General features: G+C 64.9%; 3 protein-coding genes across 7 annotated transcripts; all 3 read right to left on the bottom strand.

The window, feature by feature from the left end:
* Window positions 1–2,040: 2,040 nt before the first annotated feature.
* On the bottom strand, window positions 2,041–7,758 carry MUS81 (MUS81 structure-specific endonuclease subunit). Of its 5 annotated transcripts, XM_064141273.1 has the most exons (15): window positions 7,269–7,758; window positions 6,794–6,917; window positions 6,377–6,537; window positions 6,086–6,157; window positions 5,948–6,006; window positions 5,727–5,855; window positions 5,333–5,398; window positions 4,829–4,947; window positions 4,359–4,459; window positions 4,028–4,144; window positions 3,552–3,647; window positions 3,158–3,283; window positions 2,672–2,775; window positions 2,434–2,514; window positions 2,099–2,247 (listed from the first exon to the last, which is right to left on the bottom strand). In XM_064141273.1, the coding sequence occupies exons 1-15, from the start codon at window positions 7,428–7,430 to the stop codon at window positions 2,181–2,183; spliced, it is 1,584 nt and encodes a 527-aa protein (XP_063997343.1). In that variant the 5' UTR covers window positions 7,431–7,758; the 3' UTR covers window positions 2,099–2,180. The 5 variants fall into 5 exon arrangements, with proteins under 5 accessions (XP_063997346.1, XP_063997343.1, XP_063997344.1 ...); XM_064141274.1 differs by lacking the exon at window positions 2,434–2,514; XM_064141275.1 differs by lacking the exon at window positions 3,552–3,647.
* A 123-nt stretch (window positions 7,759–7,881) lies between these two features.
* BANF1 (BAF nuclear assembly factor 1) lies at window positions 7,882–10,135 on the bottom strand. The gene is made up of 3 exons (XM_064141279.1): window positions 9,927–10,135; window positions 9,275–9,405; window positions 7,882–8,812 (listed from the first exon to the last, which is right to left on the bottom strand). Exons 2-3 carry the CDS (start codon window positions 9,398–9,400, stop codon window positions 8,666–8,668), a joined length of 273 nt encoding a protein of 90 aa, XP_063997349.1. The 5' UTR covers window positions 9,401–9,405; window positions 9,927–10,135; the 3' UTR covers window positions 7,882–8,665.
* Window positions 10,136–11,048: 913 nt separating this feature from the next.
* TRMT112 (tRNA methyltransferase activator subunit 11-2) lies at window positions 11,049–12,841 on the bottom strand. Its single transcript, XM_064141278.1, has 4 exons — window positions 12,679–12,841; window positions 12,305–12,406; window positions 11,756–11,848; window positions 11,049–11,176 (listed from the first exon to the last, which is right to left on the bottom strand). The coding sequence occupies exons 1-4, from the start codon at window positions 12,838–12,840 to the stop codon at window positions 11,075–11,077; spliced, it is 459 nt and encodes a 152-aa protein (XP_063997348.1). The 5' UTR covers window position 12,841; the 3' UTR covers window positions 11,049–11,074.
* Window positions 12,842–12,843: the final 2 nt, after the last annotated feature.

Here is a 12,843-nt window from a genome sequence, read left to right as displayed (position 1 = left end):
GCCATAGCCGCTTTCCCCCGGCCGGCCCCTGCCGTGCCGCGCCGCCATAGCCGCTTTCCCCCGGCCGGCCCCTGCCGTGCCGCGCCGCCATAGCCGCTTTCCCCCGGCCGGCCCCTGCCGTGCCGCCGCCGCCGCCGCTTTCCCCCGGCCGGCCCCTGCCGTGCCGCCATAGCCGCATTCCCCCGGCCGGCCCCTGCCGTGCCGTGCCGCCGCCTTCCCCCGGCCGGCCCCTGCCGTGCCGCGCCGCCATAGCCGCTTTCCCCCGGCCGGCCCCTGCCGTGCCGCGCCGCCGTAGCCGCTTTCCCCCGGCCGGCCCCTGCCGTGCCGCCGCCGCCTTCCCCCGGCCGGCTCCTGCCGTGCCGCGTCGCCGCCATAGCCGCATTCCCCCGGCCGGCTCCTGCCGTGCCGCGTCGCCGCCACCGCCTTTCCCCGGACTGCCCCTGCCGTGCCGCGCCGCCGCCGCCGCCTTCCCCCGGACAGCCCCTGCCGTCTTGCCGCCGCAAAACTTTCGAGCATCCTAACTCCTAGAGAAAACTCAGCCTCAATAACACAAACTTAGCACCCTTGAGCTAAGGTGGATGTTGCAGTGGGTCAGTAGCCTAGCCTTAAGGTGGCCCTAGCTAGCCGGGGGGCCAGCCAGGCCCCCCAGCCTTTGAAACCCTCCACCATGCACCCGGTGCTCACCCGTGCGCACTCACCTGAGACCCCGGGCAAATGATCCCTTGGCTCGGGGCTGGGCTCCTCCTGCACTGCTTATAAAGGGCAGTGAGAGCAAAGTGGCCACAGCTGGGGTGGGAGGAGACTTCAATTGACTTCAGGTGCTGCGGGGGTGGCAGGAGAAGTGAAAAACAAACAAATGCCACCAAATCTGACCAGGGAGAGATTTGGCTAAAAGCCAGGTGGGAAACCAAACAAATCAAACCCCAAAGCCTCATGGAGAGAGCATCCAACCAGACTGGCACATGGGAGATGTTTTCCAGCTAGGGTGGGACATGGGAGATCTCCTTAGAACCATGGAATCAAGCAGGCTGGAAGAGAGCTCCAAGCTCAGCCAGCCCAACCTAGCACCCAGCCCTGCCCAACCAACCAGACCATGGCACTAAGTGCCCCAGCCAGGCTTGGCTTCAACACCTCCAGCCACGGCCACTCCACCACCTCCCTGGGCAGCCCATTCCAATGCCAGTCACTCTCTCTGCCAACAACTTCCTCCTAACGTCCAGCCTAGACCTGCCCTGGCACAGCTTGAGGCTGTGTTCACTTGCTCTAGTCCTGGAGGAGAAAAGGCTTCACTCTTCAAAGGGTGTTTTTCCAGGCAGCCAGTTGTAAAATCAGTCCCAGTTCTCCCCAGTGCCCTTTCCTCAGTGTCCGACAGAACCTCTGGAACGGGTTCTCCAGCCTGATCTTTCCTTTGGATCTGCAGACTGAATGCCCGAGTGCTGTGTTGGCATAGGGTAGGGAAAGACCAAAAGGGGGGGAGGGGAAAGCAGCCCCCCTGTGAGTGCTTGTACAGTGGGCACTGCCCATGAGCGAGCTCCAGGCCTCTGCTCCCCTCCCGGCCCTGCTCTGGCACCTCCCTCCTGCCCCAGGGGCTCCAGGACTGGGCATAGTGCCCCAGGGGAGGGCTCCCAGTGGGGAGCAGTGGGGGGGAGAGTCCCTGCCCCCTCCCTGCCCCCTGGGCTGCAATGCCCACAGCTGCCCCAGGACCCTCCCCCCAGGGCTGCTCTCAAGCCTGGCACTGCCCAGCCTGGACTGGGGCTTGGTAGTGCCTCAGCCCAGCTCCAGGGGACACAGAGCCTGGGGTGGCATCAAAGGGGGTAGGGTGGGGACAGGGAGTGGGTCTGGGTGGCATCTAAAGGGGCAGGGAGAAGACAGAGGCTCTGGACCAACCTCTGGTCCTGCCCAACCTTTCCACCAGTGCCATGCTCAGTCCTGCCATCAGTACCAGCCTCACCTTGCCACCAGTGCCACCCTCAGTCCTGTCACTAGTGCCACCCCCATCAGTGCCAGCCTCCCCCTGCCATCAGTGCCACCCTCAACCTGTCACCAGTGCCACCCTCACTCTGCCATCAGTGCCACCAGTGCCAGTCTGTCACAAAGCTCCGCTGCTAGGACCTTTATTGGGGGGGGGGGGGGAAGATGCCAGTGGGGGAGAGGCAGACCGGGAGGGTTGCCCTGGGGGCTCAGCAGAGGGGTCCAAGGGTCCCATAGAGCTGTGCCAGTCTGCGGCCCAGGGCAGGGCCCAGGGACCTGTGGGGACAGGGCAGGGGAGAGAGGGGTCAGGGAACAGCAGCTGCAAGGTGGGGGAGGGGATCCCAGTGAGGGACTGGGTGGGGCTAGGAGGGGACTGGGAGGGGATTGGGAGGGGCTGGGAAGGGATTGGAGGAATTGGGAGGGGCTGGGAGGGACGGGGAGGGGTCTGTGGGCGTGTCCCACCTGTGAGCATCCCTGGGCAGAGCTCTCAGCAGCTCCTCCCCCTCCTGGGGGTCTCTGCAGCTCCGGAGAGCTCCCAGCAGGCTGTGACCAGTTCAGACCAGTTTGGACCTCCCAGCCCCTGCCAGGCCCCTCCCAGTCACCTCCCAATCCCTCCCCCCAGCCCCTCCCAATCCTCCCCCCAGCCCCTCCCAATCCCCTCCCAGTCCCCTCCCAATCCCCTCCCCGCCCCTCTCAGTACCTGGCAGGGGTGGGGAAGCTGCTCAGGACCCCCTGTGCCACCCTGGGACTGACCCCTCCGATCTGCAGCAGCTGCCTGGCAAAGACCTCCCCCACAGTCTGCGGCTGGGGGGGGCACAAATCAGCCCTGAGGACACTCCCCCAGGAGCACTTTGCCCCTCCCCGACCCAGCCCCATTTTGACCTCCCCCAGACCCCCAAATCCCTCCTTAGAGCCTCCCCCCAGGACCCTCTCTGCCTCTCAGATTTCCACATCCCCTCCTGGGACCCCCCAACCCCCCTAGACCCCATTCTGACCCCCCCAGACCCCCAACTCCTCCCTTAGTCCCCCCTCAACACCCCTAGACCTCATTTTTCCCCCCCCAGCCCCCCAAGGACCCTTCAGAGCCCCTTCCAGACCCCCAAACCCCACTCTAGGCCCCCCCCAGCCCCCAAAACCCCCTTTAGGTGTGTGTCCCGCCCGGGACCCCTTCCCCTCCCCCCCTTACCTGACTTTTGGCCCCCTCCTCCCGCAGCCTGTCCCAGGTGAGGAGGGGGCAGGGGACCCCCGGGGGGGGCAGCTCGGGGGAGCCTCTCTCAGTCACATCCCCGAGCCAGGCCTGCAGGGCACGGCCCTGGGAGGGGCAGAGAGGCAGAGCTGTCACCTCCCCACCCCACCGTGCCACCTCCCCCACCCCGTGTCACCTCCCCCCCCCCCGTGTCACTTCCAGCCCCTCCCCCCCCAATCCCCTCCCACTCCCCCCTCCCCCCTCCCACCCCCCCAATCCCCTCCCAGTCCCCTCCCAATTCCCTCCCACTGACCCAGATCACCTCCCACCCCCCCAATCCCCTTCCAGCCCCCCCAGTCCCCCTCCACCCCCCCCAGCCCCCCAGTCCCCTCACTCTGTATCTCTGCTTCAGGCCCTCCCCCAGAGCCCTCAGGAAGGCTGCAGAGTGCTCAGGGCTCTGGGACCAACGCACCAGGAACTGGTCACAGACCTGCAGCGACCAATCAGGGCAGGCAGAGAGCAGGAAGGCCAATGAGGATGGGCAGGGAGCAGGGAGGGGCCAATCAGAGGAGCCCAGGAGCAGGGAGGGACCAATCAGAGGAGCCCAGGAGCGGGGAGGGACCAATCAGAGGAGTCCAGGAGCGGGGAGGGACCAATCAGAGGAGTCCAGGAGCGGGGAGGGACCAACCAGAGGAGTCCAGGAGCGGGGAGGGACCAATCAGAGGAGTCCAGGAGCGGGGAGGGACCAATGAGAATGGGCAGGGAGCAGGGAGGGACCAATCAGAGTAGGCAGAAATCAGTTAAGGAGCAGTTAGGGACCAGAAAGAAACCAGTTAGAGACTCAGGGATCCTCCCAGCCCCACCCCGTACCTGGGTGCTGACTGCTGCCTGGCGCAGCACCTGGAGGGGCACTGCCAGCTGCTGCCCCCTGCTGGGCACCTCCAGCAGGTAAATTGGGCACCGAAGGCCACAGCGACCCAGCCTGAACTGGGGGGGGATCAGGAGGGACCAGTAAGCACGGAGGGCACATCCACTGCCTCCCACTGCCCTCCAGTGCCCTCCAATACCTCCCAGTCCCCTCCCAATCCCTCCCACTGCCTCCCAGTCCCCTCCAGTCCCCTCCCAGTTCCCTCCCAGTGCCCTCCAATCCCCTCCCAATCCCTCCCAGCTCACTTTCAGTGTCCCCCAGTGCCCCCAGTACCTTCTGCTCTCTGTACCTCCCATCCCGGATGCTGCTGCCCAGGTCTGAAGCTGTTTTCCTCTCCACCACCCAGTCCAGCACCAGCTCCCGGGGGGCCTGGCCTGGGAGGAGCAGGGTGGGCCAGTGTGGGCCAGTATGGACCAGCACACACCAGTATGGGCCAGCACACACCAGTATGGGCCAGTATGGACCAGCACACACCAGTATGGGCCAGCACTCCCACAGAATCCCCTCCCAGTGCCCATCAGTATCAACCAATTCATCCCAGCAGCTGCCAGCTTCTCAAAATCCACTCACACTATCCCCCCAGTGCCCCCCCAGTACCTTCCCAGTACCCCCCCAGTGCCCTCCCAGTACCCCCCCGGAGCCCCCTCAGTACCCTCCCAGTACCTCCCAGTACCTCCTAGTGCCCCCCCCAGTGTGTCCCAGTACCCTCCCCATGCCCCCCGCAGTGTCCTCCGTGCCCATACCCGGGGCTGGGCTCCTCTCCTTGGCCACCCAGAGAAAGTCTCCAACCGGAAGCCTCCTCCGCAGGACCTGCCCCGAGCGGCTCAGCAGGGCTGGGACCAGGCCGCGCCGAGAGCCCCCCCTGGCGGCAGGGGGTGGCACTGTGGGGCGGGGCTCGGGTGGGAGGGGGCGGGGTTTAGGCCAGAAGAGGGAGGGGCACAGAAGTGCTGAAGCATGGGAGTGAAGCCAGGCAAAGAAGTGGGCGTGGCTCTTAGTGGGAGTGGGTGGGGCTTAGATACAGGTGGGTGTGGCCTCTAACAGACGGCTGCAGCAATCGGGAGTGGGCAGGGCTTGTGCCAGAACTGGGTGGGACTTAACACAGAGCTTAGCGGGGGGGGGGGGGGGGGGGGGGGGGCGGGGGGGGGCGGGGCGTGGCTTAGATCAGAGGGGTGTGGCCAAGGGCTGAGCAGAGGTGGGGGTGTGGTTTGGCAGAAGTGGGCTGGGCTTATCCCGGAAGTGAACCGTACCCACACTCCTCAGCGGTGTCGATGCACAGGAACAGGTCATAGGAGCCTGGGGGCAGTGTGAAGGGCCTGGGGGTGGCACCAGCAGTGCCAGTTACACCCCAGTGCCCACCAGTGCCCTCCAGCCATGCCCCAGTGCCCACCCAGTGCCCACCAGTGCCCTCCAGCCACGCCCCAGTGCCCACCAGTGCCCTCCAGCCACACCCCAGTGCCCACCCAGTGCCTTCCAGTGCCCTCCAGCCACGCCCCAGTGCCCACCAGTGCCCTCCAGCCACACCCCAGTGCCCACCCAGTGCCCTCCAATGCCCTCCAGCCACACCCCAGTGCCCACCCCGTACCCACCCAGTGCCCTCCAGCCACATCCCAGTGCCTCCCAGTGCCAGCCCCAGTAACCCACCCAGGGGCAGCAGGGGGGGGGTCACTGCCCTCTGCCTCCGGGAGAATGGGGCCTCGGATGGGTGGAGCTTGCAGAGCAGCCTCGGCCAATCGCAGAGCCAGGACCCGACCACGTGGCGTCAGTGAGTACCTGGGGGTGGGAGAGGCCTCCAGCACAAACCAGCCCCGTCCCGTGCCCCCCAGTCCCCTCCCAGTGCCCCCCAGTCCCCCCCAGCACATCACCTCGGGGGTCTCTCACTCCTGCTCACCAGCTGCCTCCTCAGGAGCCCTCCCAGCGCCCCCTGCAGGACAGAAGGAGCCAATGAGGGAGCCTGCACTGGCCCCTGATGGCCCTTACTGGTCCTGACTGGGGCCACTTACCGAGGCCAGGGGCAGGTCACAGAGAGGCTGAGCCAGCTGCAGGAGCTGCTCCGCTCTGATTGGCTCCGAGCTCTGCGAGGGGGAGGGACTTGTGCTTAAATGTCCAACTGCCTCCCAGCCTCTCCAAGTGCCCTCCCAGCCCCTCCCTGTGCCCTCCAGCCCCTCCCAGTGCCCTCCCAGCCCTCCCCAGTCCCCTCCCAGCCCTCCCCAGTCCCCTCCCAGTGCCCCCAGAGCCCTTTCCATTCCCCTTGCAGTCCCTCCCAATCCTCTCACTTAACTCCACCCCCTCACATTGAGCAGGGCCAATAGGAGGGCAAAGCCTCGAGAATGGGGGCGGGGCCTGTAGTCACGTGGTGGGCAGACCCGGGTGCTGGTGACCTCACTTCCTGTCTGTGCCTCACTTCCTGTCTGGGTCTCACTTCCGGGGGGGGGGCTAGGGGGGAGGCCTTGCTCTGGGATTGGAGGAGAAAAGGATGCAAATGAGGATGCAAATGAGGCTGGAAACCTCCCAGCCCCTCCCAATCACTCTCAGCCCCTCCCAATCTCCTCCCAGCCCCTCCCACTCCCTCCCAGCTCCTCCCAATTTGCTCCCAGCCCCTCCCAGCCCATCCCAATCCCCTCCCAGCCCCTCCCAACTCCCTCCCAATCCCTCCTAGCCCCTTCCAATCCCCTCCCACTCATTCCCAGCCCTTCCCAGCCCCTCCCCACCTGCTCTGTGTCTCCTCAGCCTCTGCTGCAGCCTGAGGCAGAGTTTGGGCCCAAAGTGCCTGAGGATGGCAGCAGCAGGCCCCGAGCGCAGGGGCAGGGGGTACAGGGCCAGGGAGCGCAGGGCCTGGGGGCACACAGCACTCACGGGACCCTCCAGCACCCACGGGACCCTTCCCAGCACCCACGGGAGCCTCCCCAGCACCCAAACACCCCCCCCGCCCCCCAAGCACCCACGGGACCATCCCCAGCACCCAAACCCCTCCCCCCCAGCACCCACGGGACCATCCCCAGCACCCAAACACCACCCCCCCCCTCCAGCACCCAAACACCACCCCCCCCCTCCAGCACCCACGGGACCATCCCCAGCACCCAACCCCCCCCCCCCCAACACCCACGGGACCATCCCCAGCACCCACAAACACCCCCCCCCCCAGCACCCACGGGACCCTCCCCCACCCACGGGTCCATCTCCCACCCTCTCGTAGGCTCTGGCCGCAGGCGTCCCTGCGGCCTCGTCTCGCCACTCGCGGAGCCAGCAGGTGAAGAGCGGATTGGGGTCAGAGCCAGGCCGCCGGCGGCGGCGGCGGCGGTGGCCGGGAGAGCGCAGAGCGGCAGCGGCGGCCGCAGGCTCCGCCATGGCTGGGACCAGGCCCGGGGGAGCGGCGGAAACGAATCTCCCGCCCGGGGCGGGGCCGCGGCAGCAGAAGCGGAAGTGCAGGGACGAGCGTGGCCGCTCTAGGGGCGCCGGAGGACTCACTGCACTGCTCCGGAGGACTCGGGCGCCCAAGCTCCACCCCCCAGACTACCTCAGAGGCACTCTGGGCCCCCTGGAGGCCTCATTCCACTGCTCTTGGAGGTCTCAGGGCTCCTGTGTCCCCCCCAGCCACCCCCACAGGGCATAAAATGGCGCTCCAGCTGCGCCCCCCAGAGGCAGCAAGGTTCAGCTGCACCACTTAGAGGCAGGAAGGTTCAACTGTGCTCCCCAGAGACAGGAAGGTTCAGCTGCGCCCCCCAGAGGCAGAAAGGTTCAGGTGTGCCCCCCAGAGGCAGGCAGGAAGGTTCAGGTGTGCCCCCCAGAGGCAGGAAGGTTCAGCTGCGCCCCCCAGAGGCAGCACAACAAAACACTTTTATTGTTTAGAAAACCCTTCTGGGGGGGGGGGCAGCCCCAAAATTGACCCAACCCTCCCCAAAACTGACTCAACCCCCCCCCAAATTGACTCAAAGCCCCCAAAATTTACTCAACCCCCCCAAAAAAGTGACCCACGCCCCCCAAAAAATTCTGCCCCCCTCCCTCAAGTGGGGGAGGAGCAATGTCAGTAGAGGTCCCTCCCAAAAGCGGGAGGAGGGAACTGGGGGGACCCCTCGGGGGCAGCTGGGGACTTCTCCTCCCCCCCCACCCCGGGGGTGGTTTTAGGGCCATGGGGTAGGAACAACCCCCACAGAAATGGAGCTGGGACCCCAGAGAGGGGCATGAGGGGGCTGGGGGAGCAGCACCACAGCTGGGGGGGCACAAGGAGGGGGTTGGGGTGCCAAGGAGTGAGAGTTAGGGTGGGAGGAGTGCCAATGGGGTGGCAGTGGTGACAGCAGGGGGTGCCAGGGGGAGGGTCTGGGGGTGGGCTTATGATGCCAAGGGGATGTTTTAGGGCACCAAGAAGTGGGTTTATGGTACCAGGGACTGAGGGTTGAGTGGGTTAAAGGTGCCAAGGGCAGGGTGAAAGGGGCCAAGGATGCCCATGGGAGAGCTTAGGCTGGGTTCAGGGTGCCAAGAGGAGGGCTGAGGCTGCCAAAGCTGGCAGGGAGCTGGCTCGGGGCAGCGAGGGCCGAGGGCAGGCTGTGGGGCGGCGCTGGGGGCGGTGCCGGGGGCGGTGCCGCTCAGAGGAAGGCGTCGCACCACTCGCGCAGGCAGCCTGAGCAGTCTCTGCTCTGCTTGGCGTTGGCTCCGCAGGTCTCCTTCAGCCACTCCCGGAACAGTTCCTCATCCTTGCGCAGCACCAGGAACTGGCCCAGGACCACATAGGCCTGCAGCACCAAGGTGGGGTGGGAGGTAAAGAGAGGGAGGGAGAGAGGGAAGAGGGAGGGGAGAGAGGGAAGAGGGAGGGGAGAGAGGGAGAGAGTGAGGGGAGAGAGGAAAGTGGGAGAGGTGGGGGAGGGAGCAAGGGGTGATGGTGGGGAGGGAAAAGAAAAGAGGAGAGAGGGAGGACAAAGTGGGGGAGAGAAGGGACACAGAGTGGGGGACACACAGAGTGGGCACAACCCTCAGCTTGGGCCTGGCACCCAGTAGGCTCCCCTGGCACCACCCTCTGGCCCCAACAGGGTCCCTGTCCCCTTAGAGCCACCCCTTTGGGGGTCTCATTGTCCCCTTAGGGCCACCCCCCTGAATGCCCCTCCTTGGGGACACACCTCCCTGTCCCCTTGGTGCCACCCACTCCCCCACACCTCCGTCCCGCTCTGCAGCCCTCCCTGCCCCCAGGCTGTGCCCACCTTGTCGAAGCCTTTCTCCTCCAGCTTCTTGCCCAGCACGTCCCCGATGCCAGCCAAGGTGCCCACAGGCTTCTCCCCCATGGGCTCGGCCACGAAGTCTCTGTGCTTCTGGGAGGTGGAGGACATGGCGCCTGGGGACAGGGCACAGGGGACAGGGCTTGGGGACAGCCAAGGGGCACGGCTGGGGAGGAGGAGGGAGGGGAGGGGGAAGGGGACAGAGCTGCAGGGATGAAGGGACAGGGCACAGAGGGGTGACAGGGTCAGGGTGGGAGGTACAGGGACAGGGCCTGAGGACAGCCAGGGGAGATCACCGGGCGGCAGGGGCGAGGGGTGGGGGAAAGGGACAGGGCAGGTGAGAGGCGACAGTGTGGGGGGGCACAGGAAGGGGACATGGCGGGGGACAGGGAGAGGATGGGGGGGGACAGAACCGGAGGGGACAGGGAGCGGATGGGGGGGGGGACAGAACCGGGAACACAAACAGAGGGACCCTGCTGGGCCAGGCCCGGGTCGAGGCCTTTAGGCCCCGAAGCCTCTCCGGGTGTCCCCAGAGCGCCTCGCGGACATTCGCGACCCCCCCCGGCGACACCCCGGAGCCCCCTGGGGACACCCCAGACCCCACCCGGGACCCCGCGGGGCCGCCCCAAGACCTCACCGGCGCGACCCTGCCGCCCCAACGGCCGCTCCCGCCTCTGCCGCTGCGTGCGCCGCGTGCTGACGCCACTTCCGGCGGCGCAGACGTCACTGCCGGGAGGGGAGGCCGCTCTGGGCGGCGTAGAGCATAGAGGCGGCCCCGGGAGTCCTCCAGGGGTCCTCCTGCAGGGGCAGAGGAGGTCTGAGGGGCACCTGGGCGGCAGCAGCGCTTTGTGGGCACCCAGCGCTGGCTCTCGGCACCAGCAGAGCACCCCCAGAGCTCTCCGGGCACCCGGGGGAGGTGAAAAGGGGAAAATTGGCGGGGGGGGGGGGGGGGGGGGGGGGGGGGGAAGGAAAAATTTGAAGCAAAAAGAGGAAATTTTGGAGGTAAAAAAAAGGAACTGGGGAAAGGGATATTAGGGGGGAAAAAAGGGAATTTGGGAGGAAAAAAGTGGAACTTGGGGGGCAAAAAGGGATTTTGGGACAAAGTAGAGGGAATTTGGGGACAAAAAGAAGGGAAATTTGGGGGGGAAAAGGTAATTCGGGGCAAGAAAAAGGGAATTTGAGGGCAAAAAAAGGAAATTTTGGGCAAAATTGAGAAATTGGGGGAAAGGTAAGTAATTTGGGGCAAAAAATGGAAACTGAAGGCAGAAAAAAGGAATTGGGGGCAAGGGAATTTGGTGGCAAAAAAGGAAAAGTGGTGGAAAAATGAAATTTAGGACAAAGAGGAGAAATTTAGAAGTAATTTGTGGCAAAAAGGGAGAAATTGGAGGGGGAAATTGTGGTCAAAAAGGAAACTTGGGAGGGGAAAGGAAAAATTTAAGAAAAAGCAGAAAGGATTTGGCCAAAAATAGGCAAATTTGTGGGAAAAAGGAGGAGAAATTGGAACCAGAGGAAAATGTGAGGCAAAAAGGTGAAATTTGGGGCAAAAATGAGAAATTTGGGAGGAAACAAAACAGTTGGAGACAAAAAGGTGAAAGGTTGGAGGCAGGAAAAGGGAAACCTTGGGGGGGAGAAGGAAAAAATTGAACCAAAGCAAAGTTGAGGATTTCAGCTCCACAGCTCCCAAAAATGCTTTTATTTAGGGCGAAGCTCCCCGGCCCCTCCCCCTCCCCTCCCCGGCCCTTCCCCGTCCCAGCCCGGCCCCTCCCCCCCGACCCCTCCCCCCCCTCAGGCCTCCTCCTCGCTCAGCAGCATGTTGGGGATGCCTCTGGCGATAGGGAATCGCCGGCCCGAGGCAGGGCACTGCAGCGACCCCTCCAGCACCTCCACCTGCCGGGGGGGGAGGGGAGGGTCACACGCTGGGGAGCACCAAGTAGCCCTCCCCTGTCCCCCCACTTTTTGCCACCATTTCCCCCCCCAAATTTCCCTTTCTACCCAAACTTTTCCTTCTCCTCCCCAATTCTTTTCCCTTTTTCCTCCTAAATTTTCACTTTTCTCCCCAAATTTTATTTTCTCACCCAAATTTTTACTTTGTGCCTCAAACTTTTCCTCCCCCCCTCCCCCCCCCCAAATTTTTCCTTCTCCCCAAATTTCCCCTTTTGGTCCCAAATTTTTCCCTTTCCTACACAAATTTTCCTTTTCCTCCCCAATTTTTTTTTCCTTTTCCCCAGTTTTTGTTTCCTCTTCCCCCAAAGTTTTTTTTCCTTCCCCCCCCCAAATTTCCTTCCTGTCCCAAATTCTTCTTTCTCCTCTCCAGATTTTCCCTTTCCCCCCAATTTCCCCCCCCAAGTTTCCCTTCGCCCCAAATTCTCCCCTCCTCCCCCCCAGTTTCCCTTTCCCCTCAATTTGCCCCCAAATTTTCCTTTCCCCCCCACATTTCCTCCCCTTCCCCCAGATTCCCCCCCCTACCTCCAGCAGGAGGTGGTGCAGCCTCCGCAGGAAGTCTTCGTCCCCCTCATAGCCAGGGCTGGGCTCGGGGGGCAGCTCCGAGGCGTGCCCCAGCTGGGGGGGGCAGTGAGAGTTGAGAGACCCCCAAGATGTGCCCCTCCCCCATCTGGGGGGGATCTCCCCACAAGGCAAAGCTCTCCCAACACCAAACAACTCCACAGCAGCTTCCCCTTTCCCCCCCCAGTCTGGAGCCTCCTTGGGACCCCCCCAAGTTCTGCCCCCCCCACTTTGGAGCCTCCTTGGGAACCCTCCCAAGTTCTCCCCCCCCCCCCCCGAGTCTGGAGCCTCCTCAGGGACCCCCCCAAGTTCTGCCCTCCGCTTCTTAATCTGGAGTCTCCTTAGGGACCCCTCCCAAGTTCTGACCACCTCCCCCCCAATCAGGAGCCAGTCTGGGCTCTCCTTAGGGACAAACTTGGACCCCCCCAAGAATCAGCCCCCCCAGAACCACCTTCGCCCCCCGTCCCCCCCTCATCCCCCTCAAACCAGACCCCCCCCCCCCACCCAGCTCACGCTCTCGGCGGCCTCCAGCAGCGCAGCCCAGCGCAGCCTCGGTACCATCCGAGCCACGAAGGCGGCGTTGAAAGGCACCGAACGGACCCGCACCGAGGAGGCCTGAGGGGGAGAGGGGGAAAGGGATGAGTGGGTCTGGGCCTGGTTGGGTGAGGCCCAGCCGGAGCCCATCCCCAGGGGTGGTTGAGGACAGGTCGAGGCCAAGCCTCAGGGAGCCGCACAGGGACCCGCACAGGGACCCCCACGGAGCCCCACAGGCAGCCCCACGGACTCAGGTAACCCCACAGGGAGCCCCCCGAGGGACCCCCAGGCCCGGTCAGGGCGGCCCAGGCGCGGCCGCAGCGCGCCCGGGGCCCGGCGGGGCCTGCCCGCACCTGGATCTGCAGCGGGAAGCCGCCGCCGGGCTGCAGGCCGCGGACGTGGGACGTGAGCAGGTTGTGGGTGAGCAGCTTCATGGCGGCGCCGGCACTTCCGCCTGCGCCCGCCGCGGCTGTGGCGTCACTTCCGGAAGTGGGACGGTGGCCGAGAGGGGTCATGTG

This window comes from Pogoniulus pusillus, unplaced genomic scaffold, assembly GCF_015220805.1.
Source record: "Pogoniulus pusillus isolate bPogPus1 unplaced genomic scaffold, bPogPus1.pri scaffold_228_arrow_ctg1, whole genome shotgun sequence".
NCBI classification, from domain to species: Eukaryota; Metazoa; Chordata; class Aves; order Piciformes; family Lybiidae; genus Pogoniulus; species Pogoniulus pusillus.
This window is presented reverse-complemented; position numbering and strand designations above follow the sequence as displayed.